The 22593-nt window shown below is 44.2% G+C and overlaps 1 protein-coding gene across 3 annotated transcripts; it reads left to right on the forward strand.

The window, feature by feature from the left end:
* Nucleotides 1–1344: 1344 nt before the first annotated feature.
* Nucleotides 1345–22290, forward strand: LOC111143375 (seryl-tRNA synthetase). Of its 3 annotated transcripts, XM_022497074.1 has the most exons (12): nt 1351–1580; nt 9512–9582; nt 12737–12814; nt 13781–13939; nt 14937–15080; nt 15844–15999; nt 19347–19568; nt 20172–20301; nt 20570–20727; nt 20982–21050; nt 21411–21540; nt 21858–22290. In XM_022497074.1, exons 1-12 carry the CDS (start codon nt 1445–1447, stop codon nt 22013–22015), a joined length of 1611 nt encoding a protein of 536 aa, XP_022352782.1. In that variant the 5' UTR covers nt 1351–1444; the 3' UTR covers nt 22016–22290. The 3 variants fall into 3 exon arrangements, with proteins under 3 accessions (XP_022352785.1, XP_022352782.1, XP_022352783.1); XM_022497075.1 differs by lacking the exon at nt 20982–21050 and having other exon boundaries at nt 21858–22244; XM_022497077.1 differs by lacking the exons at nt 12737–12814; nt 20982–21050 and having other exon boundaries at nt 1345–1580; nt 13883–13939; nt 21858–22244.
* The last annotated feature ends 303 nt before the right edge of the window (nt 22291–22593 follow it).

Here is a 22593-nt window from a genome sequence, read left to right on the forward strand (position 1 = left end):
TTGGCTCCAATCAGTAGCCATAATATTTCACTGTAAGGGGAACCTGGGTGGCTCAGTGGGTTAAAGCCTCTGCCTTCTGCTCAGGTCATGATCCCAGGGTCCTGGGATTGAGTGCCATATCGAGCTCTCTGCTCAGCAGGGAGCCTGCTTCTTCCTCTCTCTCTGCCTGCCTCTCTGCCTACTTGTCATCTCTGTCAAATAAATAAAATCTTTTTAAAAAATTATATATAAAAATATTTCACTGTAAGGGCCTGAACATTATAAAATGAAAATACGGTGAAATCTTCCTTCTAGGAGTTTTAAATAGACCCAAGAAATGACTTCAATACCTTGTACTGCCTTCAAATCCCCTGAATACTTACCCCGTGGAAAAGGCTCCTCATGCCCCTCTCTAAAATATTTCAATCTCACCTTTCCAATCCTGTAATCCAAAAGGTTGGTAATAGAACAACCTGATTTACTCAGTAATCACGTTAAGAACTGTATCCTAGGGGCTCCTGGGTGGCTCAGTGTGTTAAAGCCTCTGCCTTCCGCCCTGGTCATGATCCCGGGGTCCTGGGAATCTCTGCTCAGCAGGGAGCCTGCTTCCTCCTCTCTCTCTGCCTGCCTCTCTGCCTACTTGTGATCTGTCAGATATGTAATTAGAATCTTTAAAAAAAAAAGGAAAAGAAAGGTATCCTAGCTCTAAGGCAGGAGAGCAGGAATCTTGAGGTAACACAGGGACTAAAACATGTAGCCATATATTCTTTTTTTTTTTTTTAACATTTTATTTATTTATTTGACAGAGATCACAAGTAGGCAGAGAGGCAGGCAGGCAGAGAGGAAGGGAAGCAGGCTCCCTGCTGAGCAGAGAGCCCAATGCGGGGCTCGATCCCAGGACCCTGGAATCATGACCTGAGCCAAAGGCAGAGGCTTTAACCCACTGAGCCACCCAGGCGCCCCTGTAGCCATATATTCTTGTCTCAAGATGATGGAAAGAACAGAGGTCCAGAAAGAGGGTCCAGTCTCAGGAACCATGCTTGTAAGACAAAACCTGGCAACTACTGGAAGCTCTAGCTTCCAAGCCGGAGATCATACCGGCAGGCCTCTGCCTAACCAGAGAGATGCCCTTTAACACGAGGAGGAAACTGAGGCACTCGCTTCTATAGGATAATCAGAGATGCTACAGACGGGGCAGGGCTGAGGAGGATGCAGAAGACCGGGACAACCCACTAGCCAGGCCAGACCCGCACACAACCTGAGACGCCCACGCCCCACCACTCCACGTTCCTCCTTCCTGCAGCCGTGCCTCCAACACAGCTGCTTCCGGCCGAGAGGGGGCGCCTGCGCTCTCTGGCTGCGCCTGCGCGGGGAGGGCGGGTCAGCGCGCCGGCGCAGTGCGGTGGTCACTGGACGCTGTGCTACGTTCCTTACGTCCCTTAGCGTTGGCCGGGGAGAAGTGAAGATGGTGCTGGATCTGGATTTGTTTCGGGTAGATAAAGGAGGGGACCCAGCCCTCATCCGAGAGACTCAGGAGAAGCGCTTCAAAGACCCGGGATTAGTAGATCAGCTGGTGAAGGCAGACGGAGAGTGGCGACGATGTAAGTACTGGGACGCGCCGGGTATCCCCGGGTTGTAATCCCAACTTCATCTCTCCGATCTCGTTACTGCCTGAGGCCACAGCTTCCATCCCTCGTCAGTCCCCTCTCTGGTTGCGGTGACTCCGAGGCTCTCACTGTCCCCTGAAACGCACTGTGCGAGCCGGGACCATCCTGCCTTTTCCCTCTGCCCGGGCCCTGGGTGCTCCCTTCCACGCGTGCTCAGTGCGGATCCCTGGGCTGTCTGGGAAGGAGCATGGCGCGTGCGCAGCGAGAGCTGTCAAGTCTTCCTGCAGGAAGGGTAGCCAAAAGAAAGCTAGGGCGAGAGGTTCGGGGGTTTCTGAACACTCATCTTTGGTCTCCTTCGATCCCTTTTCATCTTCAGCAAGGCCCGAGTGGTCTCCCTCTAATTTGGTAGGACCAAAGGCTCCAGCCTAAGACTGAGTCACATCTGCAGCGTAATAGTTCAGTCCACCCATATTGCAAGTGTTTGGGGACTTCGGAAGCCGCTCATGACTAAAAAGCAATGATCCCAAAGCTTTGGAAGAGGCCATCCCCCTGACCTGCAGGCATACCTTTAAAAATCGAGGAAAGACTTTACCGTAGTAGAACAAGCATGGGGAGGGGAGTGCCGTGAGGCAAGAACAAGCTTGTAATTATTGAGCCTGTTTGTGATTTGTGCAAGTTTTCCGGAAAAGACATTAGCAGAGTTGGTCTAGGATCTGATCCGGGCATCTTTCATGAAGCTAAATAAAACCAGAGAACCGTCTGCCTATCAACTTGTGCCTGGATTAACTGGGGTAGTCACTGATTGGCCGGAAGCTGTCAAGCGCACGTGATTCTTTCTTTCTTTCTTTCTTTTTTTTTTTTTTTGTCTGATGCAATAGGTCTGTAACCAGCTGAGAGCCAGGTTTTATGACAGCACACTGCAAAGGCCCTCGCTGTCCAAAAGTGTGGTGGATTTCTGTTAGAAAAATTGATTTTCCTAAATTTATCAGGGCATTGGGTAGGAAAAGAGTATTGGTTTAACTTCTGTTGTCTGCTGATTCTGTGGTCTCATTCATTCAGATGTGGTATTTGCTTGAGTGTGAGATCCCACCTCCTGAATCTAAATCTGAATTTTTGAGTTGCAGTGGAATTAAGTGGAAGAAAAAAAACTAGCCTAGACGCTGCTTTACTGAATTAGAAGTCAGAAGTATCAGATTTTGTCAGTCGAGTTATTGTACAACTGTTAAGTGACTTTGAATGTGTTAGGTAGTCTTTTGTGTATAATGTACACTTCCACAGGAAGTTCTGTTCCTTACTTGATGAGTGGATATATGGTGAGGGGATAAGTTCTTCTGGGACAAGTTCGTGTTTTATTTACCTGTATGTCCCAATAGCTGGGGTATACATACACATACAGGATATGCATATACACATGTATACATATAATCCCAGTACCTATCAGGTTACCTACATATAATCCCTGCACCTGGTTCTTGGTAAGGACTTGACAAAGGTTTACTGAATTCGTGAATATCTTCTGTGTTCAGGGCACTTTGCCCTTCTGTATGAAAAACAGTTTATGTGTAGTTCATTTTCAACACATCTGTTGATTTGATTCTGTTCTACCTAACATCCCTTCCCAATATTCTCTTGCTAGACAAAAGGAATTAATGATTTTTCCCAGGTCACTGGCAGCCCAATTTGGACATTGACTGACCTTGTATTTTATATCAAGGTTCTTCTGTCATTGACTGCAATGTCATTGACTGCAAGGATGTGTAACCCAGAGCCACATTAAAAACGCAGATCATGTTCCCTGACTGAGGACTCAGTAGGCTCCACATGTATACCTATTTGTCTGCCTATGGACATTCAAGGTGCCACTAGCGCTCTGTGTGAAACACAGGTATCTGATAGAACGTGGAATCATAGTATCACATCGGTGTTTACCACAACTCTTCTAACTCCAAGGATTCAAACTGTGATTTCTTCTTTTTAAATTTAGAGTAATATAGCACATTTGAACATACAATAAGGATTTGTCTCAACTATTTCCAATGCTGCTAGATTATATACATATTTCTATATGTATATATATACTATTTCCAAATATATAAATATATACTATTTCCAAAACTACTAGTGTATCTTGAAATCTGCTGGTGGTTATAGGAATTCTATCTAGCCTGTGCTATACTGAATGAAATTTCTCTTTACCATCTTACTGCACATGCCTTAAGCCAGGTCCTTCTCTTTGGGAGAACTTTCTAACGGCTTTCAGTTTTACCTCAGTCTCACCTAGTGCAGAGTCACATCCAGGACATGTGATCTGTTTGGAATGGAAATCGAATCATTTTATATCTGGATTTAAGTCTTGCTGTGACATTCTTACCTTAAAGCAGTGCCGTCTGAGGGCACCTGCGTGGCTCAGTCGGTTAAGTGTCTGACTTCTGACTTCAGGTCAGGTCATGATTTCAGGGTACTGGAATCGAGCCCTGAGTTGTGTGGAGCCCTGCATCTGGCTTCACACTTAGCAGGGAGTCTGCTTCTCCCTGTCCCCTTCCCCCTCCCCCTGCTCATGCATGCACCCATGCTCGCTCTCTCTCTTTCTCAAATAAATAAATTTGTAAACTTTCTGGTAGCCAATTAGAAAGGGAAAGAAAAACAAGAAGTTCATTTTAGTAAGATACTATAACTACCTCAGTATATCAAAAATTGTATGTTCAACATATGATCAGTATAAAAATTGAGATATTTTACATTTTTTCCTTTTTTTTTTTTAAAAATTTTTTTTTTTTTTTTTTTTGACAGAGACAGAGATAGAGTGGGCCAAAGAGAGAGCAGGAGGAAGGGGAATAGGCACAAGCAGACTCCCCACGGAGCAGAAAGTCCAACATGGGGCTCGATCCCAGGGCCACAGGATCGTGACCTGAGCAGAAGGCAGACGCTTAGCCGACTAAGCCACGCAGGCACCCCTACATTCTTTTTCTTTTTTACAAGTCTTCAAAATTTGGTGTATATTTTACACGTACAGTGTATCTCAGTTTGGGCTTGCCGTGTTTCAAATGCTCAGTAGGCTCCCGTAGCTATTGGCTACCATATCAGACAGTGTAGCCCTAAAGCATGAAAATACAAATTACTTAACACAATTTACAAAGCCCCACATGTCTTCCTAGCCTCTTCTTCTGTCACTCTCCCACATATCCCCTCCAGTCTTTGTTCTAGCCTTATTACTCTACCTGTATGGCCTTTCACACGTCCATGATTATTGCTGCTGCTTGGAATATTCCTTATCAATCTGCTTCCCCCGTTCCCATCAGCCTTCCTTGCCAGACCAACTCTGCTCCCATAGCACTCCCTTATTTGTGTGTTCTCCATATATTATCTCATATGTCTAATTGTGACATTTATAGTATTTTTATATACAACCTTTTTAAACTTATTTTTTTACTGAGATGTATTCAGTGAACTGTATAGATTTTAATGTGTAGCTTGATGGGTTTTACAAAGCTGTATACCTATCTAACTAACCTATTCTAACCCAGGTCAAGATCAAAGACATTTGTAGCACCCCAATAAAGGCTCCCTTATGCCCTTTCCAAAAATAACCTTATCTGCACTCTGTCACCATCAGTTAATTTTTCCTGATTTTGAAATTAATGTAAATGGACTTATATAGCATATATTTTTCCATTAATATTGAGTTCAAAATCAGGCAAAATTAATTTGCCTGAATTGGGCTTCTCTCAAAATTATGTCTGTAAGATTATTCCATCTTTTCATGTGAAGCGGTGGCTTGGTCTTTTTCATTGCTGCACAGTATTCCATTATGTAAATACACCAGTTATCATATAGCTGTATCAGTCATTTCTGCTGATAGCCATTTGGTTTGTTACAGTTTGAGGGTATTATGAATAAAGTGCTATGAACATTGTTTTGTGTATCTATTGGTAGACATAAGCACTCCTTTCCGTTCGGTATATACAAGTGGAGTTGCTGGATAATAAGGTAGGTATGTGTTTAGATTTAGTAGATGTTTCCAGATAGTTATCCAGAGTAGTTATAGCAGTCACCACTCCTGCCAGCAAAATAAGAATTCTAGTTGTTATACCTCCTTGCCCTTAATATTAACAGTCTTTTTAATTTAATTTAGTTTTAGACACTCTGGTGGGTATATAGTGGTATCTCATTGTTGGTTTTAATTTGCATTTTCCTGGTGACTAAAGATACTGAACGCCTGTTCATGTCCCTGTTAGTATTTGGATAGCCTGTTGTGAGAAGTGTCTGTTCAAGAATGTTGACCAATTTTTATTTGGTTGGTTGTCTTTTTCTTATTGATTTGTAGGAATTCTTCATCCTTTCTGGATAGAAGGCCTTGTCAGATATGTATATTGCACGTATTTTCTCCCAGTCTGTAACTTGCTTCTTGCTCTTTCAGTCTTTTAAGGAATAGAAATTACTAATTTTAGGGACACCTGGATGACTCAGTTAAGTGTCCAACTCTTGATTTTAGCTCAGGTCATGATCTCAGGGTTCTAGGGGCCTCCACGCTCAGCAGGGAGTCTGCTTGAGAATTCTCTCCCTCTCCTTCTGCCCCTCCTCCCATTCATGCACTCTTGTTCTCTTTCTAAAATGAATAAATAAATCTTTTAAAAATATATTAATTTTAATGAAGTCTAATTTATAGATCTCCTCTTTGTAGTTTGTGCTTCCTGTGTTGTTTACGAAATCTTTTCATATCTCAAGTTCCTGAAGAGATTTTTCCAATATTTTTTCTACAGTTTTATTTTTTTTATTTTTTAAGATTTTATTTATTTATTTGACAGACAGAGATCACAAGTAGGCAGAGGCAGGCAGAGAGAGAGGAAGGGAAGCAGGCTCCCTGCTGAGCAGAGAGCCCAATGCGGGGCTCGATTCCAGGACCCTGGGATCATGACCTGAGCCGAAGGCAGAGGCTTTAACCCACTGAGCCACCCAGGCGCCCCTCTACAAGTTTTATTACTTTGCCTTTCATACTTAGGTGGATGACTCATCCCACATTGATTTTGGTGTACGATGTGAGATAGGTATCAAGTTCATTTTTTCCTGTGTTGCTCCAGTTGCTCATGGTAAAATGCAGGAAGCTAGGTATAGAAGGGAACTGCCTTAATCTAATAATAGATAGTTATCAAAAAACCTATAGCTAACATTCTTTTTTTTTCTTTTAAGGTTTTATTTATTTATTTGACAGAGAAAGTACAAGTGGGGAAGCAGCAGGTAAGGGGAGAAGCAGGTTCCTGGCAGAGCAGAGAGCCCAAGGTGGGACTTGATCTCAGGACTCTGGGGTCAAGACCTGAGCAGAAGGCAGATGCTTAATTGACTGAGTCACCCAGGTGTCCCCTATAGCTAACATTCTTCTTTTTTTTTTTTAAGATTTTATTTATTTATTTGAGAAAGTGAGAGAGAGAGTATGAGAGGGGAGAGGGTTAGAGAGAGAAGCAGACTCCCTGCTGAGCAGGGAGCTTGGTGTGGGACTCAATCCTGGGACTCCAGGATCATGACCTGAGCCGGAGGCAGTTGCTTAACCAGCTGAGCCACCCAGGCGCCCTATAGCTAATATTCTTAATGATGAAGTACCACACGCTTTCCCCCTGAGGTTGGGAACAAGACAAGGACATCTGCTACCGCCACCTCTAATCCACATCATGCTAAAGGTTCTAGAGAGTATGATATAAGGCAAAAAAAAAAGGAGGGGGTGCCTGATGGCTCAGTCAGTAGAGCATGCGACTCTTAATCTCAGGGTTGTCCATTAAAGCCCCACAGTGGGTGTGAAGCCTGCTTTAAAAAAGAAGAAAAAATTAGAATAGAGTGTGATGACAGATGGTAACTAGATTTGCTGTGGTGATCATTTGCATTGTATACAAATATCAAATCATTATGTTGTATACCTGAAACTAATACGATGTTATATATCAATTATATCTTTAAAAAAAAAAAAAAAAGACTGGTACAGAAGTAAAGCTGTCATTATTTGTGGATGACTTGATTATGTATGCAGACCTGAACTGTTAAAATTAAGTAAATTTGGGAGGTGCCTGGATGGCTCAGTGGGGTAAGCCTCTGTATTTGGCTCAGGTCATGATCTCAGGGGTCCTGGGATTGAGCCCCACATCGGGCTCCTTGCTCAGCAGGGAGCCAGCTTCTTCTCTCTCTGCCTGCCTCTCTGCCTCCTTATGATCTCTTTCTCTCTATTTCTCTCCCTCTCTGTGTCAAATAAATAAATAAATCTTAAAAAAAATAAAGTAAATTTGGGACGCCTGGGTGGCTCAGTCACTTAAGTGTCAGCCTTTGGCTCGGGTCATGATCCCAGGGTCCTGCCTCTGCCCCTCTCCCTACTTGTGTGCTCTCTCTCTTTGACAAATTAAATAAATAAAATATTAAGGATAAATAAACCAATAAAATTAACTTTAGCAAGATCACTGTATACAATATACAGAATCAATGATATTTCTTTTTTTTTAAGATTTTATTTATTCATTTGACAGAGATCACAAGATATTTCTATATATAAATAACAAAAAGCATCTGATGCCTAGAATACACTTAATAAGTGACATTCAGGATCTCTGCACTAAAAACTATAAAAGCATTGCAGAGAGAAATTAAAGATAGTGATGAGATATGCTATATTCATTGATTGAAACATTCAGCACTGTTATTTTTTGTCTTATTTTCTTTTACTTTCAGCACCTAGTACGTAATTTTCTTTTTTATTCCCAGCACTTAATACAGGGCCTTGCAAGTAGGAGGGACTAAATAAAATTTTTAAAGACTTTTTATTTTAAAATACTTAAAAATTCCCACAAAGTTGCAAAAATAGTAAAAGGAGTTCCAATGTACCCTTTACCCAGTTTCTCCCACAGATGACATCTAACACAACTGGTACAGTATCAAAGCCAAGAAATCGACATTGCTATAATTCACAGACCTTATTCAGATTTCACTAGTTTTACATGCACTTGTGTGTGTGTGTGTGGGTGTGGGTATGGGTGTGTGGGTGTGTAGTTCTCTGCAACTTTATCCCATGTGTAGATTTGTATAACCACTGTCACACTGTGCAGGACAGGACACAGAGAGCATCACAGAGATCCCTCTCTCTGTCTCTTTGTAGTCCATTCTCGTTCCCCTCTCCCCTCCGAGCCCTGGTGTTCACTCTTCTGTTCCCATCTCTTTAATCCAAGTAAGGGAATGAGAAAGTAGATCATGTTGTACTGACATTTAGTTCAAGTTTGGCAAAACCTTAAAAAAAAAAATGGCTTCCAAGGAGCGGTCTCATTTCTCGTTGTCATTTCACCTGTCAAACACTTGCCGTTTACCAGGTTGGTCCTTGAGCCTGGATTCAAGAGGTCTGATTTTTGCCAATTAGGCTTAGCTTAATGAACCACAGTACCGATACCGACATAATAGTTTGGGCCCAAATACCCATGTAGGCTGATTAGTGCACTATCTTCCCCCAAAGAAATTAAAGCACAAGAAACTTATTCTCCAGGCTGCCAGGTGAGATTTTGTCCGAGCAAAGGGAGTAACATTAACTGTTTCCAGCACAGAGATGCACAAAGATACTGCAACCACGTTCACAGGACTCGAAACAGGATTGCTTTCTTCCCAGATCCCAGTGCATATCACATAGTTTCTTTCAATGGATTTTAAGAAAATTGAGCAGGTTATGGTTATTTGAGCTTTTTCTAGGTTCCTCAGATCTGTTACTTGACCTTGGCATTGTCCAGATTATGGTAGTTTCCAATTTCAGTCTCAGAAGGGCCTTTTCCTTGTCACCAAATGCAGGGAGAACCCCCTGTCACCAATATATGCCAACTAAATTTGGGCCTTTAAAGATGTAAGATTTCACAATTTCATGAGATCCTTTAGATCTGTCTAAGGAGATTCTTGGATTCTTTATTCTTCAGGCAGATTTCGGGCGGACAACTTGAACAAGCTGAAGAACCTGTGCAGCAAGACAATTGGAGAGAAAATGAAGGTAAGAGAACTAGGTAACAGCCTTGAGAGCTTGAGCAGAGGTATTTAATCTCACTCTTAGTGCTCACATAATTTCTAATCTAGTGTCTAATTCTGTGAGCTACTGAATTTCTTACCAAAGGGACAGATATTTTAAAAAGAAAGGAAAGAAGTGGGAAAGGGGACTAAGAGGCACTTTCAGGGATCAGTGAGTCTGTCTTCTGTCCTATAAGTCATAGACCCTTCAAGCTGCTGTAACAGAATACCACAGATTGGGTGGCTTTTAAACAAGAGCAGTTTATTTCTCACAGTTCGAAAGACTGAGAAGTCCAAAATCAAGGTGCTGGCAGATTCCGTGTTGGTGAGGGCCCACTTCCCAATTCATAAATAGCAGTCATCTCATTGTGTCCTCACATTGATAGAAGGGAGCTCTCTGGGGTCTCTTAGAAGGGCACTAACCCCATTTCTGAGATCTCTGCCCTCATAACCTAATCTCCTCTGAAAAACCCCACCTCCGAACACCATCACTCGGGGGATTAGGTTTCAACATACAAGTTTGGGGGAACACAAAAATACTCAGTCTGTAGCAAGATAAGATTCTTGCCATGTTGCTCATTCATTGTCTGTTTTGTGCTTATAGTAATATAAATTCCACCAGTAATCTTATCTAAGTACCTCTTGAGCCCAATCTACAGTGACAGATTTTCTCAGGGTGGACTTGAGATTTTTTGACTCAGTGTAGTCATGCTCTTTAATGGAAAGGGCACAGATACGGAGTCCAAATCCTAGAATGTTGGCTATGTGACTTCAGTCAAGTTAATTTCTAAGCTTCAGTTTTCTCATCTGTGAAATGATAATACTAACATTCACCTATAGAACAGAATTGTGAGAACTAATTTTTTTAAATGTAGAGAAGCTGGCACAATGCCTAGAACCCTGTAGTTATTCAGCAATTGCAAGTAATAGCAGAGGGCAAGTCGTTACTGGCCTTCATCCAAAAAATCCTTCCTGTGCTTGAAGAATGTTAAGTTTTTGCTTGGCCTGGCTTTGCTATCCAGAATAGTTCATGCTTTTAATCTTTCCTCAAAAATATCCTCTTAGCTCCTTAGTCATTTTTAAAAAACATATTAAATGCTCCCTCAAATCTGTCTCATTTTTAAGTTGTAAACTTCTCAACTAAACAAAAAAAATTATAAAATTTTGGAACCCGAACCAGGAAAGAACATAACAAAAAGACTCCCTCTGGATTCTAGTACACTTCATAATAGTGTGAATCGTTCTCTTTACCAGTATTTTGTTACACTTTCAGCTTTTCACTGGCTGTGGAAATTGATACCGATAATCATATAGTTTTCTTCCTTTGGGACCCATGATGCTTAATCATTTGCATGTCAGAGGGCCCATAATTATGTAAATTCCAGTGTGCACTCGTGCCTGTGTATTCTTTGGGGCACATACAGATAGTGCCAGCCTAGTGTTTTCCTAACAAGAAGATGGAAGTGTTTTAATTTGCAGTAGCATTGTTATATCCCTTCACTGTAGCCCCACAAGGAGTGTTCTCCCTTCCTATCCATTAGAATGGTCTTAAAAAGTGCTTTAATATGTATAGCACTTGAAAGTATTCATTTCATTTTGGTTTTTCATCTTTGCTGCAAACCTGGAGTGTAGGTAGTACCTTTGTCAACCTTATTAAGAGGGCAAGAGAATAGGCTTAGGAAATTAAGGAGCCTGCCTAAAATCACATTGTAAGTTAGTTGCAGAGTCAGAACTTGAACTCAGAACTTGAATTTGCTGCCCTGAGGGATTATCAGATAGCAAAGGGACCTCAGCTCTCTTGGCTACTAAATGGCTCCTAAAATCTTGAGGTTTAGGCCATTTCTTTCTACCTCAGTAGTCTCTACTTATTTTTTTTTTATAAGATTTTTTATTTATTTATTTGATAGACAGAGATTACAAGTAGGCAGAGAGGCAGGCAGAGGGGGGGGGGAAGCAGTCTCCCTGCCGAACAGAGCCCCCAATGCGGAGCTCGATCCCAGGACCCTGGGATCATGACCTGAGCCGAAGGCAGAGGCTTTAACAACACTGAGCCACCCAGCCACCCCTAGTCTCTGCTTATTCTTAAACAAGACTCATTCTGAGATTTTCAGACGTTTGCAACTTTTTAAGATGATTTTACTTGAGTCACTGAAAGGTGTGAGTTTGGTTATGGTTAGCATCCTGACTTCTCACTTTAGTATATGCGATTGTGTAATAAATCTAAAGGATTTCTACATTTTACCCCAAGGAGATTTAGTTCTTTCTTATGACTCAGTTTTGTGCAGTGGTATATGAGGTTGTATAAACATAATTGCCTATTGTTGTATGTATAGAATTTTTAAAAATATCTTTAGAACATGACATGACTTATACTTGCAAAGCAGACCCTGGATCTCCTCAACTTACTTTTATGCAAGTTTTGCTGAGGTTGTACGTATCTTGTTATAATGGCCTGTGATAATTTTCTTTAACTACTTTTAATTTGGGAAGAATTTGACTCAACTTATCTTCTCTATGGCTCTGGGCGAGCGTTGGAAATGATCTGACAGAATATCACAAAGATGGGTGAGAAGAGAACCAGGGCAGAAAATCTAGCCCTGCTTACATTCTGCAGTTTTGCTAAGTTGCATTGATTGCTCTAAACTTGGTTCTAGATTTGGTGACTTTTCCTCAAAAATTTTGTTTTCCTCAGTGTCCTACGATTCTATCATCCCATCCATTTTTTTTCCCCTTAGCCTCAGTGCTGGGATTATTCTTAGGGTGTGGACAGGGATTCACAGATTCACATCCAGGCACCTGCCTCGGAGCTGGGCAGTGATACAAGCATTTTCACACCTTCTTGGTGCCCATAACTATTCTATGTCCAGAGAGGACATTCTTCTTACATTCCTGTTGATGTCAGCCCTCTGACCCTGACGGATTAATTGATCTGTCCAGGATCCAAAAAGCCAGAAAATGGCAGGATAAGGACTTAAAATTTTCTCACTAAATTTTTCTCTCACAGGTTGCGGCTCTTAGATACAGTTGTATAGAAAATTCTGTGGCTAGTTTATATATTAATTTGGTGTGCCCTTGTAAAACTAGGTCAGAAATTTTATTTAATAGTATTGGGGGTTTTTTTGGTTTTGTTTCCCCTGCAGAAAAAAGAGCCAGTGGGAGATGAGTCCATTCCGGAGGATGTATTAAATCTCGATGACCTCACTGTAGACACTTTAGCTGTAAGTTATTGTACTTCCCTTTTCTAGACTGGATTTCTGTTCTTTCATCGTGACTTTGTTCCTAGACAAGCAAGTGCTGACACTCGGCTCCACACAGCATTGCAGCCTCCTTGAATGTGTGCAGCTGGGAAATGTCCCCCTCCACTCTTGTTGGTTTCGATCCTTGAGTACTTATTAGATCACAGAGACTGGGATGGATGGAGTAGAAAAGTCAAGAGTAGGAAGAAGAGGAAAAAGGAGCCCAACTACCTTTGGTTCATAGAATTTCGTTTTCACAAAGTCAAGGATTTTTTTTCAGTTTGGCATAATTCAGTAAATATTCACAACAGTGAACCTAAAGAAGTAATTTTCAAGTTTTTTAGTCACCTGACCCTTTCATAAACCTGCAGCACAAAAGCATGGCAAGAGCGTAAATACAGAAAAGCAGAGCTGCGGGGGCTCGAAGGGGTGGCTTGGGGTCGCCACTCCTGCGCAGCCCCACTTGCTAAGGGCTCTCCCATCGCCACGAAATCAGTAATTGAAACACTTGCAAAAAGGAATACAAAAGAAGCTAAGGACAGGGTCTCTTCTAATAAATTTGTAATCTCCCTAGAGAACGGTTAAATGTAGTACATAAGAGTGCTAAATTGATTTCATCAGGAGTATCAGAAAGTACGCGTTAAGAGAAGGAGCTCTTAAAAGAGATACAGTATTAAAACCCCTGAGATATAGGACTAAGAAGAATGGCCAGAATTAATCCAACCCTTCCTTAGGTACCCCTGAAAATGCCAACGAATTTGTCAGGGCAAAGCTGTGTGCGTGCGTTTGAAATAAATCTCAGTTCTTTGAAAGCCTTCATTGCTGATTTTTAAAATGCTATCGCAAGGGTTGTCGTTGGAGCACAAGGTGAGGGCAACAGAATCTTACTCCTCCTCTGTACCTTGACCTGCTGTGGTTTGGGTGCCGGCCTGGCCTATTTATCTACAGAACCTGAAAGTCTCACAAATCAAAAAAGTCCGACTCCTCATCGATGAGGCCATCCTAAAATGTGATGCCGAGCGGATAAAGCTGGAAGCAGAGCGGTTTGAGAACCTCCGAGAGATCGGGAACCTCCTGCATCCCTCCGTGCCCATCAGCAATGATGAGGTAGGTGTCCGTGCCCCAGCGGGCGGCAGCCTGCCTGGCGCTCCTCTCTGCTGGGGAGGGGGCGGGGGCGGGGGCGGGAGGGGCACTGGGAAACGCTGGCACTCTCTGTATAATAGGCCTTGTGTCAGAAGCAGGCTCTTTGTATATTCGCTCTGCCCACCAATTGAGAATTGAAAGAGTCAGATCCTTGCCTGATTGGGAAGTAGCAGAGACAGCAGGTAGGAGGAGACTCCTGGCCCAGATATCTCTTCTAAATCGGGCTGCTGTCCTCCACTGTGTGTTGCCCGTGGTAGCAGTGAGCCCTGTGGGAGGGATCTGCGAAATCAACCTCACCCCTCACCCACACCCCGCTGAGAAGCTGCAGGTTGCAGGGAAATCTGCATGATAAAAGTTTCCTGCTGAGTGGGAGCTTCCCCAGCACAAAGCTGCTCTGAGCCCAGCCTTTGTTCTCTGACACCCCAGCCGTGGCTGGGCCCATCTGTGCCTCTTTCATTCATTCCCTGGTGAACGAGCCCTTAAACTCACTGCAGGCTGGGGTGGGAGACTAGGGAGGTCAGGGCTCTGAGCCCGCCCTCATATGGCCCCAGAACCAATGAGAGCCTGGAAAGAAAAAAAAGTCTACATTCTCCTCTGCACCCCAGGCGATGCTGATGGGGGTGGGGGTGTGTAGATGTCCTGTAGCAGGATTTTCAAGGAGTCATTTAAAAGGGTAAAAAAAAAAAAAAAAAAAAAAGCAAATGTGAGAGTAGGACAAATCTCTTAAAAATTCATGATTTCAGTTCCATGGCTAGAATCACTTCTAGGAATTTGTAAATGTTTATTTCTCCATTGAACACAAATTCTCTAGCAAATTCTTTTCCTTAGTCTCTGGACACAACGACCAAAACCTAGTGTTTGAGTTAAGCAGTAGTTTTGCAAAGCTCTAAGCTGTTCTTGGAATGGGGTTTGGAAAGCTGGAGGTTGTGCAGTTCAGCGGTCACCAGTCTTCTTTCCTTAGGATGCCGACAACAAAGTAGAGAGGATCTGGGGCGATTGTACAGTCAGGAAGAAGTACTCTCACGTGGACCTGGTGGTGATGGTAGATGGCTTTGAAGGCGAAAAGGGGGCCGTGGTGGCTGGAAGTCGAGGCTATTTCCTGAAGGTAAGAGTCAGGAACCCATGGTGATGGGATTCTAAAGAAGGAGCTAAAAAAAACTGTGTGCGGGGAAAACATAACCTACTTAAAGAGGCCCACAAATCCACCATTTGTTCTTGCCTTTCTCCTGCAAACGGATTGGCAGTCAGATGCAGTTCTCTTTCTGAGGCAGGAGAATGCTGCTTCGAATTCCCTAGAACCAGAGCCCCTATGTGATCCTCCGTTATGGAGACATGTTGTGCTGTCTGGATCAGAACAGCCTGCCTTTAAGGGGCTGAGTGGAACTGGACCGCCAGACAAGTAACGAAGAGTTGAAACCCACTGATGAGTGCTGCAGGGTGGGTGGGCCCAGAGAGCTATGAGAACAGGTAAACAGAGGCAGCAGACCCAGAGTAGTTGGGACAGAGGGCTGATGAATTCAAAGAAGACTTCTGGGAGGGCATCCCCCAAAATAATTTTGGGGATACATATACACAGAGTATGTTCTACATACACACACATGTCTGCTGTTTTAAAATTAGTGCAAGAAAGCTCTCCTGTGCACCCTGAGCAAATCATCCTTTCTGCCTCACTTTGCTTCTCCTGACAGTGTGCCTGGATGATGGGCTGGGCATTGGTATTAAGAAAGAATCTCTTGAGTAAGGTGTTGAGGTTCACGGTCTTTGCTGGCCTCCCCTGGGCCCCCAGTTGCCTCTGAGTGTAAATTGTAACAAATGAATGTGATGGTGACAGAACCCAGTCACGCAGTGCTTTGTCTCTGCTCCTGTAGGGTGTCCTGGTATTCCTGGAACAGGCGCTCATCCAGTATGCCCTTCGCACCTTGGGGAGTCGGGGCTACACCCCCATTTATACCCCCTTTTTCATGAGGAAGGAGGTCATGCAGGAAGTGGCGCAGCTCAGCCAGTTTGATGAAGAACTTTATAAGGTAAGTAGCCTGGGGCAGTGTGACAGAATGACTTAAGTTATAAAAAGTTTAACCTCAAAGATACAGAGCGGTACTGTCCAGAACTTCTGTGGTGTGGAGATTGCCTGTATCATGACTGTTGAGTGCTTAAAATGTAGCTAGTGCAACTGAGGAAATAGAATTTTCCTTTTTATTAATTCTAACTTAAGTAGCCACATGTGGCTAGTGGCTACCATACTGGACCGTGCAGATATAGAGCCTGTTTTATCTTTCCCCAGATAATCTATATGACTTATCTAAATGAAGCATACTTTTGGGGCACCTGGGTGGCTCAGTGGGTTAAAGCCTCTGCCTTCAGCTCAGGTCATGATCCCAGGGTCCTGGGATCGAGCCCCACATCGGGCTCTCTGCTCGGCAAGGAGCCTGCTTCCTCCTCTCTCTCTGCCTTCCTCTCCGCCTCCTTGTGATCTCTGTCTGTCAAATAAATAAATAAAATCTTTAAAAATAAATAAATAAATAAATGACGCAAACTTTTAACACCATGAGCTTCAGAAGAAAGCACATTTTTTGAGTGCTTGGACTAAAGAAAATTGTAGAAGCAGCTAATCTTCCCATGTCCTCCTACTCCTAACCCCAGACTAGAAGCTAGAGGGCAAAACATACTTCCCTTGGGATTGATGTGGCTTCCAGTCTGGGGCTTTTTCTCAACCCCGGAGCATCTCAGGGAGAATGAGAGGATTCATGTTCAGAGTCAGAAGCTCATTTTGATAAGCTGGCTTCACCGCCAGCTGTAGTACTCAGAATTTCTAGAGGTTCTGCTACCCGCTGCCCCTCACAGCATAGTCTACTTTTCACCTGTCCTTCCCCTCCAAGACTGTTCTGTCAGAAGGGGCTGACTTGGCTCTTACTGGGGAGGAGTTAGACAGTGTTCCTGGGCTCACATGACTTACCTTAGAGAGGAATTTTTTTTTTCTTTAAGATTTTATTTGTCAGAAAGAGAGAGCGAGAGAGAGCGTGCGCACTAGCAGGCAGAATGGCAGGGAGAGGCAGAGAGTGAAGCAGGCCTCCCACTGAGCAAGGAGCCCGATGCGGAGCTCGATCCCAGGACCCTGAGATCATGACCTGAGCCGAAGGCAGCAGCTTAACCCACTGAGCCACCCAGGCGCCCCTTAGAGAGGAATTTAATAGAACTTCTTCCCATTGGGTTGAAGAGTTCAAGTTATGTTCAAGTTATGTTCTTATTCAGAATGCAGTGGGGGGCGCCTGGGTGGCTCAGTGGGTTAAGCCGCTGCCTTTGGCTCAGGTCATGATCTCAGGGTCCTGGGATCGAGTCCCGCATCGGGCTCTCTGCTCAGCAGGGAGCCTGCTTCCCTCTCTCTCTCTCTGCCTGCCTCTCTGTCTACTTGTGATCTCTGTCTGTCAAATAAATAAATAAAATCTTTAAAAAAAATTAAAAAAAAAATAAAAAAATAAAAAGAATGCAGTAGGAAGCAAAATGTTCTCTAAACCCTAAGGACTATTCTAACCTTGGTGTTCTCCCCCACTTCTTCCTTTTTTTTAAAGATTTTATGTATTTATTTATTTAGAGAGAGCAAGTGAGAGCGAGGCGGGGAGGGGCAGAGAGAGAGAGAGAGAGTCTCAAGCAGACTCTGCATTGAGTATGGAGCCCAAAGTAGGGCTGGATCCCATGACCCTGAGATCATGACCAGAGCCAAAATCAAGAGCTGGACGGTTAACTGACTGAGCCACCCAGGCGTGCGTGGATGTGTTTGTTCGTTCTTTCTTTCTTTCCCCTTTCTTTATTTTAATGTGGAGAGAAATGTGTTCATGTATTAGTCAAAAGCTGTTTTCTCTTTTCTTCTTTTCTCCATCTCAACCCCCAGGTTGGATCATCACAGAGCTTTAGAAGGGTGCTCCGTAGGTAACGTCAAGGAGAAGTTTATATGAGGGTTATGAGAGAGACACTAGGTAGCAGGTGTCCCTGCTATGTTTCCTGCATTCTCTGTCTCTCTGCAGATGCTTCTTGGATCCCTGTGCAGGGAGACTCACATCGTGAGAGTCCCCATAGTGACAGTTTGGGCTGACCCATCTTGCCGAATAACCTCAGTTTATGAATTCTCTGGAGCCATGCTCTCCAGTAGAACTCTCTGCAGTGATGGGAATGTTCTGTAGCTACTGTCCAGTTTGACAGCATCAGCCGCATAGCTGGTGAGCACTTGAAATGTGGCTAGTGCAAGCCGAGGAACTACATTTTAGTTTAATTTAAATAGCCACTTGTGGCTAGTGGCTAAATTCCCACTGTGGAATAGCAGTGTCATCTTCCAGATCCCCAAATGCTGACCTAGAGCAAGTTTCCACCTTCCTCTTTTTAAAATTAAAATAATACCACGTGACAGAAAATTTGGAAATGATAGGAAATACCATCTTCTTTCTCATTACCTCATATAATTGTCATTTTAAAAATAATTTTTATTTATTTATTTGACAGAGATCACAAGTAGGCAGAGAGGCAGGCAGAGAGAGAGGGGGAAGCAGGCTCCCTGCTGAGCAGAGAGCCCAACGCAGGGCTCGGTCCCAGGAACCCGAGATCATGACCTGAGCCGAAGGCAGAGGCTTAAACCACTGAGTCACCCAGGTGCCCCCATAATTGTCATTTTTAATACACTTTTGGGGGCTTTTTTCATACAGCCATTGTTTTCTCATTCTTCTAATTACAATGTCTATAGATTGCCTTAGCAGTACATCAGAAACATATTTCAGTGTTCCTTCGTGGTCTTCATCGCCAACATTTTCAAATGGTTACATAATATTACGTGGTCTGGATGTAGGATAGCTGACTCTTCCCTTGTGGAAATATTCAGGGGGCTTCCTTTTTTGCCATCCATAAGTAATGTTACAATGAACTTTGTCCTGTTTATACCTTTTTTTCTTCTGTGTTACTTTCTTCAGCGGAACACCAAAGTGATTCTTGAAGGAGTGTAATCCTGCACTAATTCATAAGCACCAAGAGAGCAGAGACTGTGTCTCCTCTTGGCCAGCACTGGCAAACTTGGCCCTTACAAATGCCTAACAAATGTTTGTTGAGTGGATTGATGTATATTGCTACCAGCTCAGGTTTTATTGCACTGCTGTCATTGGCTACTATACATTATTTATAAATGTTTTATTTATTAGATCAGTAAAAAAAAAAAAAAAATTACCAGAATATTTTCTCTCCTTTTAATTTGCATTTTTTCGATCTCTAGGAGGGATCCCATTTTGGAGTGACCCATTTCCTCCTTTGTCTTCTTAGAATTCCCTGTGGTTTCTTGCTCTAGCTGAGGTCCCCATCCCTCACTCTTAACTAGTAGGGGTCCCTCCTCCTCCAGGTGATTGGCAAAGGCAGTGAAAAGTCTGATGACAACTCCTATGATGAGAAATATCTGATTGCCACCTCCGAGCAGCCCATTGCTGCTCTGCACCGGGACGAGTGGCTGCGGCCCGAGGATTTGCCAATCAAATATGCCGGCCTGTCCACCTGCTTTCGCCAGGAGGTGGGCTCCCACGGCCGAGACACCCGCGGCATCTTCCGAGTCCATCAGTTTGAGAAGGTGAGTGGACAGGTCAGGGTGAGGAGTAGGAGCCTTCTCTCGATCTCTCTGGGGTGGTTAGAGGGGCAGCAGGCTCTGTGGTGCTCAGACCCGCCTTAGCTCCAGTCTTCCCTCTTGCCGTGTTCATCATTTTCTGTCTAAGAAGCACATGCTGGAGTGGCTGTGAGCACAGAGCCTGGAACCAGGCTGCTTGGGTCCCGGTGCCAGCTCGGCCACTTAGCAGCTGTGTAACCTCGAACAAGTTGCTTAACCTCTCCACACTCAGTTTCCTCCTCTACAAAAGGAGTATAATAATAAGTATCAACCTCCTTAGGCCTGCTGTGAGGATTCAGCTGGTTGGTAGGGGCAAAGTGCTTAGAACGGTACCTGGCGTGTGTATAATAAGAGCTCCACTGAGTGTTTGTTCTTGGAGCCCCAGTCCAGTCCAGCACCCATATCCTGCGGGGGCCCCAGCCTCTCCTGACTCCCAGCGGTGTAGGATTATGTCTCCTACATAATCCATGTCTCCATGGATGTCTCCATCACAAGGATATCTCCCACTTCAGTCCTTTCGTTTATTCTCCCTGTCCCATTTTCACGGTCTCCTTGGGTCCCTCTCTGCAGATTGAACAGTTTGTCTACTCATCACCACACGACAACAAGTCATGGGAGATGTTTGAAGAGATGATTAGTACCGCAGAAGACTTCTACCAGTCTTTGGGGATCCCTTACCACATTGTGAATATTGTCTCAGGTATCTGCCTCCCTTTCCCACAGCCCGCAACCACCACCCTCGCCAGGTGAACTGCCACACAAAGAAATAGTTCACAGTCCAATTAATTGCCCACATTAATTAAAACATCACACTCTTCTCACTTGGGAGTGTTTGGTGATGAGAATATCTGGGCGTGATTTCACTTCTGGGGATAAGGTGTAAATTAAAGAATTCTTTAGGTTTGCTAAAGGTCAGTCTCCTGAAATACCATCCCTCCTTCATGAATTCTAGGGGTTTTCCCTTTCAGGTTCTTTGAATCATGCTGCCAGTAAGAAGCTTGACCTGGAGGCCTGGTTTCCGGGCTCGGGAGCCTTCCGTGAGTTAGTCTCCTGTTCTAACTGCACAGACTATCAGGCTCGCCGGCTCCGAATCCGATATGGGCAAACCAAGAAGATGATGGACAAGGTAGGTGGCCCCTCGGGAGGCAGGAAATAGGGCCTTGTGCAGAACAGGTCCATCTTATTTCTCAGTCCTTGGTGGACGTTATGTCCCAGCATCGTGGGAAAATCTGAGCTGCTCAATCTAGACCAAAAAGGGAATCTGAAAATGATTTCTACTAAATCAGGACAGAATCCTTTTAGATAGAATCCTGAATTGAGCTCTGTTCTACAAGGTATTTCTAGCTCTTCTCTTTTGGGCTTTTTTCTCTGTGACTCCAGATAAAGAAAAATCCCCATTTGTGTGCAGAAGACATGCTGAAGACAGTGTCTTCCCCCTCCCCCAAGAAGGTCTGGGTTTGTAAGTTTCTCTCTTCAAACCCAGTTTTTAGGCCTTAATCTTTTCCAAGTCAGGGACTTGAAAGGGGTTAAAAGGGGAGGCCGCAGTGACAGTTTCCTCCATCCCTCAAAGGGCCCAACTCCTGTCCATTTGCTGGGACCTATCACTTGACACTGACGGAGATATGAGGAATCTTCCTGGAATTATTATTATAGGGAATAAGTACTAAACAATTCTAGTCTAGCAAAAGATCAATAATGCTTTGGATTTGGATAGTTACCGTTGGGGGAGTCTGGCTAAGTGGGTGGTTCCTGGTCACAAGGAAGACTAGGTTGAGTTTCGTGCTTCCTCTGGGGGCCCTGGCTTTGCAGGTGGAGTTTGTCCATATGCTCAATGCTACAATGTGTGCCACCACCCGCACCATCTGCGCCATCCTGGAGAACTACCAGACAGAGGAGGGCATCGTCGTGCCTGAGAAGTTGAAGGAGTTCATGCCGCCTGGTAAGACTCACTGCCCAGGCCCTCTTCCTCTTCTGTCTTCCCGCTCTCGTGAAGAACAAACCCCCTTCCAGAAGGTACCAGTCCCCAGAACTCTGCCTGTCCCCTGGTGCTAGGCATGACAGGGGTAAAGCTGAGAAAGCAGCCACTACAAGTCTGACATCCTGTTTAAGCGCAGCTAAAATTCAGACCAGAAAAGAATTAATGAAACTAGTTCCCGTCGTGGGTGCCCTTTTGTTCATTGGGATCATCCTCTTGTGGAACTCTCCCCAAGAACTCCTGAGAATCGGTCGGTTATTTGGTTGGCTCTGTCCCTTCAGGTCTCCAAGAACTGATCCCCTTTGTGAAGCCTGCACCCATTGACCAGGAGCCATCAAAGAAGCAGAAGAAGCAGCATGAGGGCAGCAAAAAGAAAGGGGCAGCCAGAGATGTCCCCCTAGAAAACCGGCTGCAGAACATGGAAGTCACCAATTCCTGAACATTCCTTCCTCCCAGTTTGTCGGGCTTTCGTTTCTGTCAGCTGGGATCTCAGAGCCTGCCCACGGGCAGGGAAGCCAAGCACCCACTCATCACCCGCCCCATCTGACTGCATTGCTAAAGGGGAACAGTCTGCCATGTAAAGCGCGACGTCCCCGTCTCCTTGCATGGGCACAGGATCCATTCACTGACGACCGATGAAACCATGTAATAAAGCATCTCTGGGGGAAGGCTAGGACTCTTCCACGGTCTTCTGCCCAGGGCTCGAACCCTGTCTCTGACAATTCTGGAAACCACACTCACTTCTGCTTTTCCTTCTAAAGAAGGCTGTTCCATTTAGCAAGTCAGATAGCCTTTGACAGGGTCAGTGAAGGCAGGGGTAGATTTAGGAAAGGCTTAAGGAGAAAGTGAAAACTTTGAGTCTTAGACACACAAGCTTGCAGGATAAGGGCCACACCCTCCTCTGTAAATTCGCCCCTGCTTAAAAGCAGTTGGGAAGGGGGGTGCCTGGGTGGTTTAGTCGGTTGAGTATCTGCCTTCAGCTCACGTCATGATCTTGGGGTCCTGGGATTGAGATGC

Source organism: Enhydra lutris, unplaced genomic scaffold, assembly GCF_002288905.1.
Source record: "Enhydra lutris kenyoni isolate GAN:26980312 unplaced genomic scaffold, ASM228890v2 scaffoldscaffold9, whole genome shotgun sequence".
Classification (NCBI taxonomy): Eukaryota; Metazoa; Chordata; class Mammalia; order Carnivora; family Mustelidae; genus Enhydra; species Enhydra lutris.

What these genes read in the sequence shown, in the direction of transcription:
- LOC111143375 (XM_022497074.1), top strand. Translation starts at nt 1,445, where the DNA reads ATGGTGCTGGATCTGGATTTGTTTCGGGTAGATAAAGGAGGGGACCCA. An exon ending in TTGATGAAGAACTTTATAAG is followed by an intron (nt 16,000 to 19,346) that starts GTAAGTAGCCTG and finishes CTCCTCCTCCAG; the next exon opens with GTGATTGGCAAAGGCAGTGA. An exon ending in CCAAGAAGATGATGGACAAG is followed by an intron (nt 20,728 to 20,981) that starts GTAGGTGGCCCC and finishes CTGTGACTCCAG; the next exon opens with ATAAAGAAAAATCCCCATTT.